At 48.4% G+C, this 14,318-nt stretch overlaps 2 protein-coding genes across 10 annotated transcripts in view; one reads left to right on the top strand and one right to left on the bottom strand.

Annotated features, from left to right (window-relative positions):
• The window catches only part of LOC122389862 (cleavage and polyadenylation specificity factor subunit 1-like), a 35,146-nt gene extending 33,647 nt beyond the window's left edge, over window positions 1-1,499 (top strand). The window contains exon 24 of the mRNA XM_043382317.1: window positions 610-1,499. Within this exon, the coding sequence (XP_043238252.1) occupies window positions 610-926 (317 nt within the window). The 3' untranslated portion in view covers window positions 927-1,499. The remainder of the gene's footprint in view (window positions 1-609) is intronic.
• On the bottom strand, window positions 1,342-14,199 carry LOC122389865 (partitioning defective 6 homolog gamma-like). Of its 9 annotated transcripts, XM_043382319.1 has the most exons (8): window positions 10,619-10,636; window positions 10,273-10,317; window positions 7,354-7,459; window positions 6,842-7,067; window positions 6,391-6,518; window positions 4,337-4,477; window positions 3,796-3,921; window positions 1,342-3,047 (listed from the first exon to the last, which is right to left on the bottom strand). In XM_043382319.1, exons 3-8 carry the CDS (start codon window positions 7,423-7,425, stop codon window positions 2,814-2,816), a joined length of 927 nt encoding a protein of 308 aa, XP_043238254.1. In that variant the 5' UTR covers window positions 7,426-7,459; window positions 10,273-10,317; window positions 10,619-10,636; the 3' UTR covers window positions 1,342-2,813. The 9 variants fall into 9 exon arrangements, with proteins under 9 accessions (XP_043238254.1, XP_043238253.1, XP_043238259.1 ...); XM_043382318.1 differs by lacking the exons at window positions 10,273-10,317; window positions 10,619-10,636 and adding an exon at window positions 14,142-14,199; XM_043382324.1 differs by lacking the exons at window positions 10,273-10,317; window positions 10,619-10,636 and adding an exon at window positions 14,147-14,185.
• Window positions 14,200-14,318: the final 119 nt, after the last annotated feature.

Below are 14,318 nucleotides of genomic sequence, written 5' to 3'. Positions count from 1 at the left end.
GGCCATACCGTCACCTCAAACCGCCGCGCCGGAGGTCTTGATGTGATTGATGGCGAAAGTGCATTATTGAGAATGCAACTGTTCCGAGCTATGAAGACCTTAAAAGCTGTATGTACATTTTTATTACTACGAGTGACCTAACTCCTCTGGGTGGTGTGTTATACGGAACCTCTGGGTTATATACTAACACACCTCTGGGTTATATACAAATTTCAATGACCTTATCATGATGAAACGACATTTCATCAAGTAACCCAAATTTGTCATGCGAGGCGTATCGAGCAGATTGCATCTACCGAACGCTGACTGCTGGATCTGCCAAACACGCATCTGCCAGATGGCGTGCCTTAGCCTACCATCTGGCGTTCTCTGTTCGGTCGTAACTTGTGAACACTTGCGACAGCTCGAGCAGAGCCGTGATATTCCTAGTCGGCTTGGCTGTGCGCGGTACATTGGAACATATCGTTTTCCTTGAAGCTGTAGTAGTGTTTTTTTAGTCATCTAAATACACTAGCTTATCAGCGGTTCTGGGCGACTAAGATAATTAGCAAGTAGCAACCTGTCTCTCACTCAGCGTCTTTACTAACTTCTCTTTCTTACCACCGGCAGCTTCGCTGGACGGCGGACTGGGCTTCCTCCTTCCCCTACCGGAGAAGACCTACCGACGGCTGCTGATGCTACAGAACCTGCTGACCGGCCAGCTACCTCACAGCCTCGGCCTGAACCCCCGCACGTTCCGCGCATACCGCAGCCAGAGGCGCGAACTGCAGCCGCCGGCGCGCGGCGTGCTCGACGGAGACCTGGTGTTCTCCTACCTCAACCTGCCCGCGCCAGAGCGGAACGACGTGGCGCGAAGAATTGGCGCCAAAACCGACGAGCTGGCTGATGATTTGATGGATATCAGTCGGTTCACGGCTCACTTCTGAGGAAAGAGGAAGACTGGGGACTGGGGAGGGATCGGGAGGGTGGAATGTATGATAGGGGAAGCGTGAGAATAGGTATGTGTGGCGAGGATGGACAAGTGCATGAGAAGGGGGATTTGTTGAGTAGCCATGCCGGGCTTTCAAGGTGTCCGCAATGGTACAAAGACTAGTTTGCTAGCACTGGTCCTGCTCCAAGTGGAGTATCGTGTAGATTGTGATACACGTGTTGTGTCCCAGGCTGGAATGGTTGTGTGAATGGTACGTTGTATTTGTATACAGTTGGTGTCAAACCGACAATCGCCGTAGTTCATGTCGCCTTTTGCCAGAAGCGTGCTCAACACGAAGGGCAGTGCCCTACGTACCCAGGGTCGTACCCGTTCGAGCTCTCATGTTTCGCATGTATGTACATACAGTCGCGCATTGTCAACAGCAGTGTATTTCATTCCGTCGTCTCAACCCGTGGCTGGAAGCGGTGCATTCACACCGGGGACAGCTCCGGACCTGTGTCCATCACTCGGCGTCCCTCCCGTCCCCGGTATAAACCATCCATAAATACACCTCAGTAATCCTCCATCATCTCCTCCGTTTACCGGGCGGACACGGCACGCGCGCGTTACAGGAAAAGCGTCCAATCGGCCACACAATCACGGTCGCGCGCGCTGGGGAATGTTAGGTAAGTCACCGTCAGTTGATCGTAATAGCTACCAGCTTCTTGTCATATCACAAACACCGATCGTCTCGCGGCGCCGCCCGACGGTCCGGCAGCTCAGTCGCAGGGTAAAACACCGTCCCGTGTCGCCGCTTGGTCCCGAAAATCGCAGCACAGGCAGAGGGAAGGGCACTCTGGAGAGAGAAATACAGCCCAGCGCGGCGGTCCTATCGCGCTAATACATGGTTACGCACACTACCAGTCAAGATTACTTCAATTAGCTGCCGAGAACGACTTCGTAAAGCTCTCCTTTCGTCCAACGCGCGCAGGTATAAACCGGTATCAACATCTCCGTCTAAATGCAGGCCTGTAACAATCTCAGACGCGAGCGGGATATTCCTAACAATACTAATTTACGGCCCTGTAGGCCCGGTACATGGATCACAAGGGAGCTAGCTGCCTCTCCTACTTTGATACGTTTATGCGGAAGACAGGGTGACCCTAGGGCCGCGGACATATGGGCATGTAACGAGCACTTTATAAGGACGGCTTTATGTGTAAGTATAGGCGACGCCACACTAGAGTGGCAGGTTTACACCGCTCGTAGCCCGGGGAGGGCTTGCTTCTATCGCGCCAACGCGTGAGGGATAAAATAGCTGCAGTTTAACACGGAATACACGCCACTGCAGCTTGTCAGTGGAGCTGCCAGTTTCCATCAAATATGCGCCACAGCCACCGGTGGCCGGTAGAGCTGCAGTTTAACACCCGAATTCACGCCACATCACCGCCGGTGGCCAGTAGAGCTGCAGTTTGCACCCCAGTACACTCCACAGCTCTGGGAAGGAATGTGTGTACCGTGCAGCCGCCACCCTCTGGCCGAGGCACCAAAAGCTCGGCAATCAACAATGTCAGTCCCCAACCCAGACGGGCTGGGCGGGAGGAGAGCTGGGGTCGACTGGGCAGTCGCACACTGGGGCCGCGTCAGAGTCGCGACCCCGTCTTCAGCTCAACAAATCTCATCACGCCGCGGGTAAAGTCCGCTAAGTCACACGTCCTGCTCACTTCGCGTCATACATTCGGACAAACACTCAGTAAGCATGGTTCACGCACACACACACTCCCACGCAGAGTGCATACCCCACATCGTCCCCCTCAGCAACAACTGTCCTCTATCTCGTCTCCTCTCTCCCCTCTCATCCACTTCTCTGTCCGTCCCTTCAACCTTCCTCCCCTTTCTCTTCTCAGAGATGCAGCACGCCGTCGTTCCTGCCGGCCAGCAGTCCGCCACTCAGATCCTCCGGACCGGCTCCTCCCGAGTCGGAACTGCGTGTGGAGCGGCCGGACTGAGCCGACACACGGCTCAGCTGGGACGTGCGCGCGCTGCTGCCCCGCTCCGCCTCCAGCGGGTAGCGCTGGTTGGCCGGTTTGACGGTGACGATCAGGTTGGAAGAGTTGGCCACCATCATGTCGGTTACCTGAGGAAGGTGCAGGGTCAAGGCATGTGACACGGTTCAATGCAAGGATGAAGGCATGGAGTCACAGACGCATAACAGAGAACGTGGCAGGGGCCGGGGCTGTCAAGGACGACAGTGTGCAGCGATGAAAAAAGATTCACGTGGTTTGCATTTGTATAAGTACAGCCCAAAGCCCCAATAAAAAGAATACCTATCACTGCGTGGTAGGTATTCTTTTTTTGACAAAAACGAGAATAACGCGAATACTGTGCTATTGGTCACTCGGAAATCGTGACAGCAAGACGCGCGAGACTCCGCACCTTAAATTGGCATCATCACCGTATTCATTTTCCATCTAGTTCGGCAACAAAACCCAAAAGTTTATATTTGCCCCCAAAACAAACTTGCATTTTGTTGCCACACAAGGCGTTTACCTTGTTTAGTGATAGACCTAATCGAAGGAGTGGAGCATGGTGCATCTATTTGCAGTGAGTTCCGACCGACTGATAGCATAGCCTTTGAGTTATTATCGCTTTTGTCGCATAAAGAATACCTACCACGCAGTCTGCTGAGGGCTGTACATTCATCAGGAGAGCAAGCTAAGGAAGCCTGAATAGTGACGCTAATTCAAAATGTGACTGCGAACAGGCTAGAACGAAAGTTAAAGACAAATTGAAATATCGTTCACTTAAAAAATATCAAACATTTTATCAGTGACAGGCCACCGGATTCCATCTCGGTCCCGGCGCGACACAAGCTTAGCACATACCTGGTCGAGTGTTTTGCCGGCCACCTCGATGCCGTTGACCTCGAGGACCTCATCGTTGACGGCCAGCAGACCGGTACTCTCGGCCAGGCCGCCCGGCACCAGGCGGGAGATGAAGATACCGGGCACCTGGGGTCACAGGGCAGCGATCAGAACGTGTAAGAACTCAGAATTCATAAGTCAGAAGAATGAAGAACTGAAGTTAAGAAGTCATAAGAAAGAAGAATTGAATAGCGGGTCATGTCGTTTTAACTAAGGCTATATCATTTTGCTTTTATTTAAGCGTCATCTAGGATTCGTTCATCAGTAAAAGTATCGCATGAATCCTATCGACAATCGCCATGAAGACAGCTCAATCCTTACCACCTTTCAAATAACCTTATTTGAAAAAAAAACACCTTCTGACATCCCAAACATTAGCAATCCCATAAACACCCCTTAGGCCAAAAAGAAAAACTTATCTCTCTATCCACACTTAGGCCCACGCAAACTATCTCATCTTCCATAAATCCTCTGAACATTCCCATATCCTCTCCCCACCGACCTTCTCCAGCCCTGTAGGCGTGACCCGGAGACTGGTGCCGTCTCGGATGTAGAAGCCCAGTGGTTTCTCCGAGCCGTGTTTGAGGAGCCGTACTCGTCGGCACCGCTCGGGCACCGTGTCGACGTCTATAATCTGAGCCACCTGTCGACACCGACGGACTGTCGTCAGAGGAGACAGAACGGAAACGGAACGGAAACTGAGGAAACGGAGCGGGAACCAGAGGAAACAGGAACTGGAAGAAACAACAAGAAACAGAGGAAACGGAGGGATAGACAGGAAAAAGGGAACAGAGAGCTAGATGTACCTACAGGGTTGGGCAGATAAATTGGGACAAAATACATATTTGCATTCAGAACGCCGTAGCTTAGAAATTTGTAAACGTAGGCATTTCAAATTTGGATCACATATTGTCACACCAATTTTACACATTTATCATCAAATATGATCACTGTGGTCCACCTGCATCAGTCCTTATCGGTGCCTGGACTGGCCGCACGCGCGGCGAGATCTCCAGTCTGAAATGGCTCGTAATTGTAGCCAACTGGCACTGCTGAGGCTCACCACAGTCACATGGGGACGTTCGTTAGACTCGGCCGCAAAAACGCCTCAGCAACCAGAACTTGTGTGGGCTGAGGTTTAATGAGGGAGGGGGCATTTAGCCTTGGGTACAGTTTGCGGGATCCTCCGTTTCAGGAGATTTTGTATTTAATTTACTGTATGCCGGGGAGCTGACTCCTCGAAGAGCATCACTCCATGCAGGATGTTGCCTTCTTCCATCTTGTTGATTCGAACTGCCGGAATAATGGTTAGGTACGCTGTAAGGGCGAACCCCCCCAGATTCCGTAAAATAAGGGGGCCCCACGTGGCCGTCAGAAGTCACCGAGTGGAATGCCATCACCGAGGTGTGCTGCATGCTTTTTGGAACTAAGATCACGTCTTCTGGGCTGGTTGCGATGTTTCATGGTGTTTGCGGTTGTTCATATGTTCGGTTATGGGGATACCATCGTCGAAAAAGACCTGCACGTGCATGCTCGCTTCTCCAAGCCCTTCAAGAGGAAACAATCTTTATAACGTCACAGCTGCTTCAACATCTATGTTAACAGGTCGATATGCATCAATGCATAAGAGTACATGTTTGAGGTGCTGGTATATCGCTTTCTCATAGCGCGGCTACCTTCGTTGTAAACTCGCGCCACTGTTTTCGCGAGGGTCCTCTGATTTAACTGAATTTTGCCTTTTAGCCCCCCTGGAAAACCGGGGGAGCGGCCGGTGTCAATGCAATAAGTATGTAAGGATGAGTCAACATCTTCTCTTCCTCCAACGTTTACGTCTGTTCGATACACACTACTTTCAGCCATTTGATGGAGCATAATTAGAGTATTGGCATGCATGTGGGCGCGGACTAAGTTGATAGTCACTTGCTTAAGCCCACGTTCTGTGATCAGCCGATTCAAAATTACAACGCAACCTGCATAACATGGAAAAGTATTCATTAGCCTATATTTACGTTCAAAAATTATCTTAATCACTCAAAAAATAGTCGTTTTAGAGGAAGTTGAAATTTGTCCCAATTTATCTGCCCAGCCCTGTAGAGCTCATGCTTAATGGATGCATGAAGAGATGAACGGATAATCCACTTGAACCCGGACTTCTTTATTTAGAACACGTGGCAGGGCATCTGAAATACAAGCTGAACGTTTTTTTGGGCATGGGAAGTGGGAATGGTGGATATTACCATTGAAGAAGAACAGGACGCTGGTAAATATCAGGTATGTGATAGTCGAGTAATCCAGCGGTGAATGAAACCGGGATATTCATAGTGGGACGGAAACGGACAATCGGAACAGATACGAGCCAGACGGAAATGTTCAGATAAAGATCAGACCGGCCGAACGATTCGAACATCAAACAACAGATTCGGCATAGCGGCAGGCCGTCACAAACAATATGGGTGCATACACGCAGCACACATGCTATTTCCTATGCCCTATGTGCTAGCTTACACGCAAATTTTTCCTGCCAAAGTCTCTGCAATGCATCATATCCCACTCTACCTGTCTGAAATCCTCCGGGTAGGAGATGGGAGGCTTGACTTTGGGCGAGCCGATCAGCTGCGGCAGAAACTTGGTCCGCTTCATCGTGTTGGCGCCACTAATGTCCCAGACGCTCTCACCCGGGGCTCCTGTGGGCGGACACGAGACGGCTTTCAGGCTTGTCATGAGACAGGGGGACTGGGGAGGATATAGATTCATGCTAAACTTGCAGCTTGTGTTTGGTTTACTCTAAAAAACATGTTTGAATAAATGAATGCCTATCTTTGAATGCATGCTGAACTACAACTGTCCGATTCAATAAAAATATAAAAGCCTTGTAGACTTAATCAACATTTTTCCCAAATAAAACTGGCTTCTAAATTTCTATGCTTCACAATCCCGCCTAGCAAGCATTCCACACTCACTGCGCTACCTCCACCAGCCTGTATGCATGTCTCGCACCGCGCCGCACCTTTCCTCTGAAGAATGATACGCAGCAGGGGCCGGGCGCACTCGAGCGACTTGGCGAAGTTGTCGTCGTTGTTGATGGGCAGCAGGTAGCCGTCGCGCGGGTCTGTGTAGCTGATGGTGAATGGGATCTCCTCGAGGAAATGGATCCGCTGAACCAGCTGATAGAGTTCATCGAATTTCTTCATCTTGCCGCGCTCTATGCTGTAGCGCCGGAATTCGGCGTCGAACTGTTCAGGGAAAGGTGGAATGGGGGGGGGGGATAATTAGAGGGAGGGCTGTGAACAATGACAAGCAGGAGAGTGCCCAAGGTAGGCGATGAAATGAAACAGCAATATCTAATAATCAAGAACAACACATCTAATATACTTCAAATATAACATTCAAAATCATATTTCCATAAAAGCTGGAAAGCAATGGTCAGGAGTGAAGGTGAAAGAAAAATATAATTATATAAGAGAATACGTGTGTCACTGACAAGTGAAGAAAAATGATGAATTGATATCCTATAAATACCTTGGATTTCACTTCAATCAATGGAGGCAGGGCTGTGTTCGACTGCATTTTGTGATTGTAGTGTTTAGACATGTCTTCTTGTAGAAAATGACTAGATGTTCAAAACCTGAAAAAGGCATTTGCATTTGTCCTAAACACATTTCAAAAATGGCAAATGACTCGGTGCACACATGCCCACCCCAAGACAAATCTCTTCCTATTAGATCTCCATTCTCACTTACAGCAAATGACTCGGTGCACACATGCCCACCCCAAGACAAATCTCTTCCTATTAGATCTCCATTCTCACTTACAATGTCTAATCAATAATGGCAATACTTCAGATGCATACCTAATGCTAATCCAAACAGCTTTTTATGCCTGGAATCAGCTGTTCCATCTCAGATTAAGTACACAGAAAAAAACTTGAAAATACTAAAAAGTATTTTAAAAGTAAAAGAAAAGGTAAAAGAAACAGTAAAAGAAAACACTAAAGTACTAGATTTTGATCATATTCTGACTTGTTTGAAAGACAATTTGATGATTCCCATCATTTCACTTATCATTTATCAATCAAGTTTTGCAGCATTTTCCTCAAATTTATTATCATGCCACACTTAATACCTTTCCAGCAAAAACATCAAAATAACATAAGTCAGTAACTTTGTACTTACCTAGCAACCAAACATTACGGTAGCAACATTTAAGATTAATTTTTCAAATTTAATTTATAGAAAATCATATCAATTTCAGCATTTTTGCGAAGGTTCGCAAAATATTAAATGCTCATAATATACGCCCTAACCTCACTTAACCCAGCCAAACCAAATTTGATATGATGTAGCCTTAATTTGACCCAATTTGAGTTTCCTGATCAGGTTTGTTCAGTTATCAAATTGCAGCTATCAGTCAGTTCCTAGAAGTAATAAAACATGTTTATGTATATTGCATCCTGCTTTGATATCCCAGACTAAGCTCATCCTATGTCTATCCTCATGCATGGAGCTCGATGCAGGGGCGGATCCAGGAAAACTCCAAGGGGAGGGTCATGAATCGAAGTGGTGCCCCTACCTATACCCAAAATTAAAAACTCAACGGATTTCGTCCACTTCATTTTGGTGGTGCCCCCATTTTCAGTTTTTTTCTTTTTATTTTTTATTTTTAGTCAGTATCTTAACTCTTAGCCACAACCACATTTACCAATTGTAAGCTATATATGAATGTGCTATGTGCATAGATGCTATGTGTATATATGTTGTGGACGCTGAGTAGTGAGTACTTAGTACTTACCAGGAACGTTATCAGGTAAGCAAATCGTTGTCAGTCCGACGAACTTGACCCTGGCGTCTAAAGGGTCTGTCCTTGACACTTCAGGCTTGTCAGGGGCACCAAAGTCCTTCCAGGGACACCACAAACCTTTCAGGGGCACCTACGGCCTTGTAGGGGCGCCACAGGCCCGCCAGGGGCACCACAGGCCTGCCAGGAAGTGGGGCACCACAGGTCTAGCAAGTATACACGACAGGCCTGTCAGGGGCACAACGGACCTGTTGGGCCCATGAGCACCCCTAGGGGCAGGGGCACCACAGTCCTTCCAGGGGCACCGCAGGCCTGTGAGGGGCACCAGCGGCCTAGCAGGGGCACCAGTCAACACAGGCCTGCCAGGGGCACCACAGACCTGCAAGGGGCACCAGAGGTCTGCCAGGAGCACCACCGACCTCGCAGGGGTAACTTGGGCCTGTCAGGGGCCAGGGGCACCACGGGCCTGTCGAGAGGCACTTCAGGCTTTTCAGGGGCACCATAGTCCTCTCCGGGCGCAGGGGTAGCAGGGGCACCAGAGGCCTGCCAGGGGCACTACAGGCCTAGCAAGGGCACCACTGGTCTATCAGGGGCACCACGAGCCTGTCATAGCCAGGCATCTCAGGCTTGTCAAGGCCCAGGGGCACCACAGGTCTGTGAGGGGCACCAGCGACCTAGCAGGGGCACCAGTCAACACAGGTCTGCCAGGGGCGCCACAGACCTGCCAGGGGCACCACCGGCCTCGCAGGGGCACCTTGGGCCTGTCAGGGGCACCACGGGCCTGCCGAGGGGCACTTCAGACTTTTCAGGGGCACCAGTCCTCTCCGGGCGCAGGGGTACCAGCGGCCTAGCAAGGGCACCAGAGGCCTGCCAGGGGCACCAGCGGCCTAGCAAGGGCACCAGAGGCCTGCCAGGGGCACCACAGGCCTAACAAGGGCACCACGGGCCTGTCAGGGGCACCTCAGGCTTGTCAGCGCCCAGGGACACCACAGTCCTTCCAAGGGCACCGCAAGCCTGTCAGGGGCACCAGAGGCCTGCCAGGGGCACCACAGGCCTAGCAAGGGCACCACTGGCCTGTCAGGGGCACCTCAGGCTTGTCAGGGCCCAGGGGCACCACAGTCCTTCCAGGGGCATTACAAGCCTGTCAGGGGCACCAGAGGCCTAGCAAGGGCACCACAGGCCTGCCATGGACACCACAGGCCTGCCAGGGGCACCACCGCCCTTGCAGGGGCGCCTCAGGCCTGTCAGGGGCACCACGTGCCTACCGGGGACACTTCAGGCTTGTCAGGGGCGTTACAGTCCTGTCAGGGCCCAGGGGCACCAGGCCCGTGGTGTCCCTGCTAGGCCTGTGGTGCCACTGGCGGTCCTGTGGTGCCCCTGTCAGGACTGTGATACCCCTGATAGGCCGGTGGTGCCCCTGGCAGTTCTTTGGGCCCCGGGCCTCAAGGGGGGGCCATGACCCATGTGACCCCCCCCTTGGATCCGCCCCTGGCTCGATGAGATCAGGACCCAAACAGACCAAGTTTGGCCATCTAAATTCCTGTACCTGGTAAGGTAAGGTAAGGTAAGATATTCACAGTTATGTTTGACATGTTAATTTGGTATTGCAACAGTTGGTTCTTTGGTAGGTACCTACCTACTTACTTAAAAAATCGTTGAAAACTGGCAATTGGCAACTGGCAGCCAGCACTCTCACCTTGTTTACTCACCTTGTGGGGTTCCTCCACTTCCCAGCCTTACAGGACGGGTGTAGGGAGGGAGAAGACTGAGAAGAGGAACCCGGAAGCACAAGACACGCCAGTTCTTCAATGCTAGAACTAATCCTGGCAGTAACTACATATAAAGGTTACAAACCAGAAAAGTGTGTCTGCATTGTGTCCATCATCAATTTGGGCTGTGTATCCCAACATACTGTCAATGTAAATGTGTTGTTTTACACAAAATCATACAGCTCGTCAGAAACGGAGCTGTATCCATAAAATCCATGGAACTCAGCAGTCCTGTTTCTTGCTACTTTCAATAAAACCCTCCCCAGTCTCTACCTCCCGTCACATTCATCCACGGATCAAGGATGTCATGGACTTACAAACACATCAAACAATCTTAAAAAATAAAAGTAAAAGCAGTAATTCACGAAACAAACCATCAGGGGGGTTCGCTCCCGTGCCTTCAGCATTACGAAAAATGGAAACAACCCGTGAGCAGCATCAGCTGCTCACGTATATGTTCAAGGAAAACAACATGTAATGGACTGCTGACGACGGCCCTCTCCACCAATCAGCGCTCGGCATCTCGAGCGCTGATTGGCTGGTAGCAAACGCGTCATATGTGGGTCTCATTTTTTTGCGATCAGTGAACGCGTTATTTAATACACAGTGGCCTATGGAGAATGGCACGCGGAACTGAAGGCCAGTGTTATATTGCTTCGTACATGCGAATGGGGATATTTGAGTGGCATTTGACACCATTTTCGAAATCTACAGTGAATTTCTGATCGACTCATGTATATATTTTTATGAGTTTGACAGTATTAGTGCTACATAGTCGGTGTTTTATGTTGGTGTTGTTTCTCTGGACGTTTGTCTTGGACTTTTATCATATTTTTTCTCGAAAATGCTTGCCATGACCAAGTCTAAACTGTATCTGTATAAGAGATAATTTGTGTGGAATATGAGGAGAAAGAAGTTATGACCATTCTGCCCATCAAACTGCCAGAAGGTGTTCTTGTAAGGTGATTGAAACTTCAGTACGGGTTGCAGATGTGGGTTTGACATTAGTATTGTTGTTGTAACACCACTTGCTCTAATAAAATGGAAACATGGGGTTATGTACCCACTATTGCACAGCCTGGTATCAAGCTGGTTGATATGTGGAGGATAATGAAAGCATAAACACTTTTCTTAAGTGAATAGGAGTGTTGCGTCTTGTGACTTTGTCAAGTCATTTTAAATCAAATGATTGTGATTGTAACTTTTACTTCAATTAATTATTGTTGCTAGTTTTGACCTTTTTAATCATCAAGTTTTATGTGTACCAATTTCATATGCTTGTGTAATGTCTGTGCGGCTTTGTGCAGTGTGGGTGTCTTGAAACAAACCAATTTATTTTGTATCTTTTTGTACTTCAACAAATGTATGTCAAAAGACAAAAATGTCATGTCTATTATCATTGACACTACTACAGCTAACTTTGCCTATATTCCTATCTTTCAGAGGCATTCAATTCAATCTGCTTTCCAGTGCAGTACCTAGGAGGCTGCAACTGAAACTCGCACAAAGAGTAAAGACAATCAAGTGTCACTTCATCAGCCTACAGTAACAGCCCATCTGTAATCAAGATATGGATGAAGTGGCATAGAAGAACAACCAATTCAAACAAGAAAAGATTGTATTTTGTTTTGGACTATTTTTAAGCATAACAGAACACTACACTTGCTGCTTTATGTTTGCCCTGTGTGCAGTTTTGAATAATTCAACTATGAAATGCTTTTGCCCACTATTCTCTTTAGATAACCTTCCTTTGTAATGCATTTTGAGCTTACATGCATGATGTAGGCATATTTCCCTTGGCTTCATAAAACTACTTGCAAGCTTTTGTTATGGACATTGGTGCTAATATGATGCTTCAAATGTGTCCAGTAGTTGGTGAAGGGAGAAGAGAAGTAGGACAGCTGATAGCTATTACCAAAAATATGTGCTTGTCTGCACTTCGGGCTGTTCCATCATATGCAACCTCTTTTTACCTCCTTGAGTTAAAAACACCTCATCTTTTGTTTCTTTCCTGTGTGCCAATTGTTTCCGTGGTGCTATAAATGTCAAGTTTGAAGTTGGTATCTAAATGAGCTCTGAGCAGAATGTGCATTATTTCAGTCCGTCTTGAATCATTCGTCTTGAATTATATCCCTAACTGACATCCTGTTATTTGTCCTGCAATGTATGTGCCTGTATCCGCCCTTACCTCCGGCTTTAGCCTCAAACCAGTCCTGCTGAGCTCTGTCGCCGGCGCGGTGTGTCGCAACGGCTGTTTCTCCACTCAAGCCGACAGCTGCTAGGAATCGTCCTGTACCATGCGCCATGCGACACAGCAATAGTAAGCTTCAGGTCACATTCGGACTGATTGGCTCCGCGTATGTGCATCCGGCCGGGTGCTAGTCGATATCAGGGACGTGGGTCGGACTGTTGTGGCGGCGTGCACTGTGGTGGTTGAAGTTGTTGTATTTCTGTCAGTGAAAAGCATTAATACATAACCGTGGCCGCAGCCCAATGCTTTGTGGATTTCAGAGGGAGTGGCCAGTCAGGAGGGCCCCATGTGGGTATGGATCCAGTGTCCACATGGGATTGGCTAAGATTTCTGGCGATTGATAAACGCTTCTATGAAAGTAAACCTATTGAGTTATGAGGGGACGTCACGTGACGGACCTGACCTTACTAAACTCTTGTGAAAACACGATACATACGAACGATAAGAAACCGACAGCTCTTTTTTCTGCCAAGTGTCATCTTTCTGTGAAGGATTTCTTGGCACTGAGTGTTCAGAAATTGCATTGTTTTCGGACTGTGCAGAGGCTCACGAGCGACAACATAGGTCAACAACCTGACGTACCTACTTTAAAAATGCGACCTGTACCAGAAGATCCAGCTTGATCAAAAGATTGGACGAGTCAAATTTCAGCTCTTTAGCTCAAAAGAATTTTGAGCTATCGTAAAAACCGTCAGTGTGGCACCATATCGCCTCCCCGCGCGGTCGGAAGGTAAAAGTTCGCCGGCTCAAACTAAACAAATACGCGTCGCATCAAAAATTCATTGACGGCGTTCGAAGCGTCGTTCAATTTACTTTCGAAACATAACCTAACATTAACATTAAAGGGACCCTCCCACCTTCAAAAAAGTTAATGAATTGGCATGAAAATGATGTCGCTCGGTTCAGAAAGAGCAAAAACGAATATCTACCAAATTTCATCGAAAAATATTCACCGGTTTTCAAGATATTAGACTTTTACCTTTGTTTACTTTTTGGGATCTCCGCTGTTCCTAGCGACTTTATTTGAAAGTGCGGCATTTGTTGCGCGCAAAGCAGCATATACCACCGCGTGCTACAAAACGTTTTAGTCAAACATTTAACGGACGTTCGAAAGCCTGATGACGTCATCAGATTCCCGTAATGGTTAAGAGATAGGGACCACGCTGGTCCCACCCTGCAAGTAAAGGGAAGAAATTTCTTGAACACCATAAAGCTGCGGGGGTTGCGACCAGGATAAATGGTGGTTTCTGAGCCTGGCCGCAAACTTGGCTATCTCAACTCAAAACTAATGTTAAGGTGGGAGGGTCCCTTTAAACTGCCTAGCGCAATCTCCAACAAGCAAAAGTTCCGTGCACTCATCCTCATACAGTGTTAGCGGCCGCCGGCCGCCGGCCGCTGACCCACATTCGCGTCATCAGGGAATGCTGCAACTAATTTATTGTTTCCAACTTTTTTCCCGGAGCGTTCTACCTGGTTTATATAGCCTTGCAAACCATACAAGTTCCGCCCACAAGGGACGATATTTGTTGACGTAGACAAAAATGGTGTGCAAGCTACAAAAATAGCGCTTTCTATGAATCACTTGCATAAAACACAGACAAACTTACTAAAGAGCAGACCAATGTGGCAGACGGGCCCGTTCTCCGAATTTGCGCAATCGATTATAATAT

This window comes from Amphibalanus amphitrite, unplaced genomic scaffold (assembly GCF_019059575.1).
Source record: "Amphibalanus amphitrite isolate SeventyFive unplaced genomic scaffold, NRLGWU_Aamphi_draft 000375F_arrow, whole genome shotgun sequence".
Taxonomy (NCBI): domain Eukaryota; kingdom Metazoa; phylum Arthropoda; class Thecostraca; order Balanomorpha; family Balanidae; genus Amphibalanus; species Amphibalanus amphitrite.
Note: the sequence above shows the minus strand (reverse complement) of the source record. Positions and strands in the feature narration are given on the sequence as shown.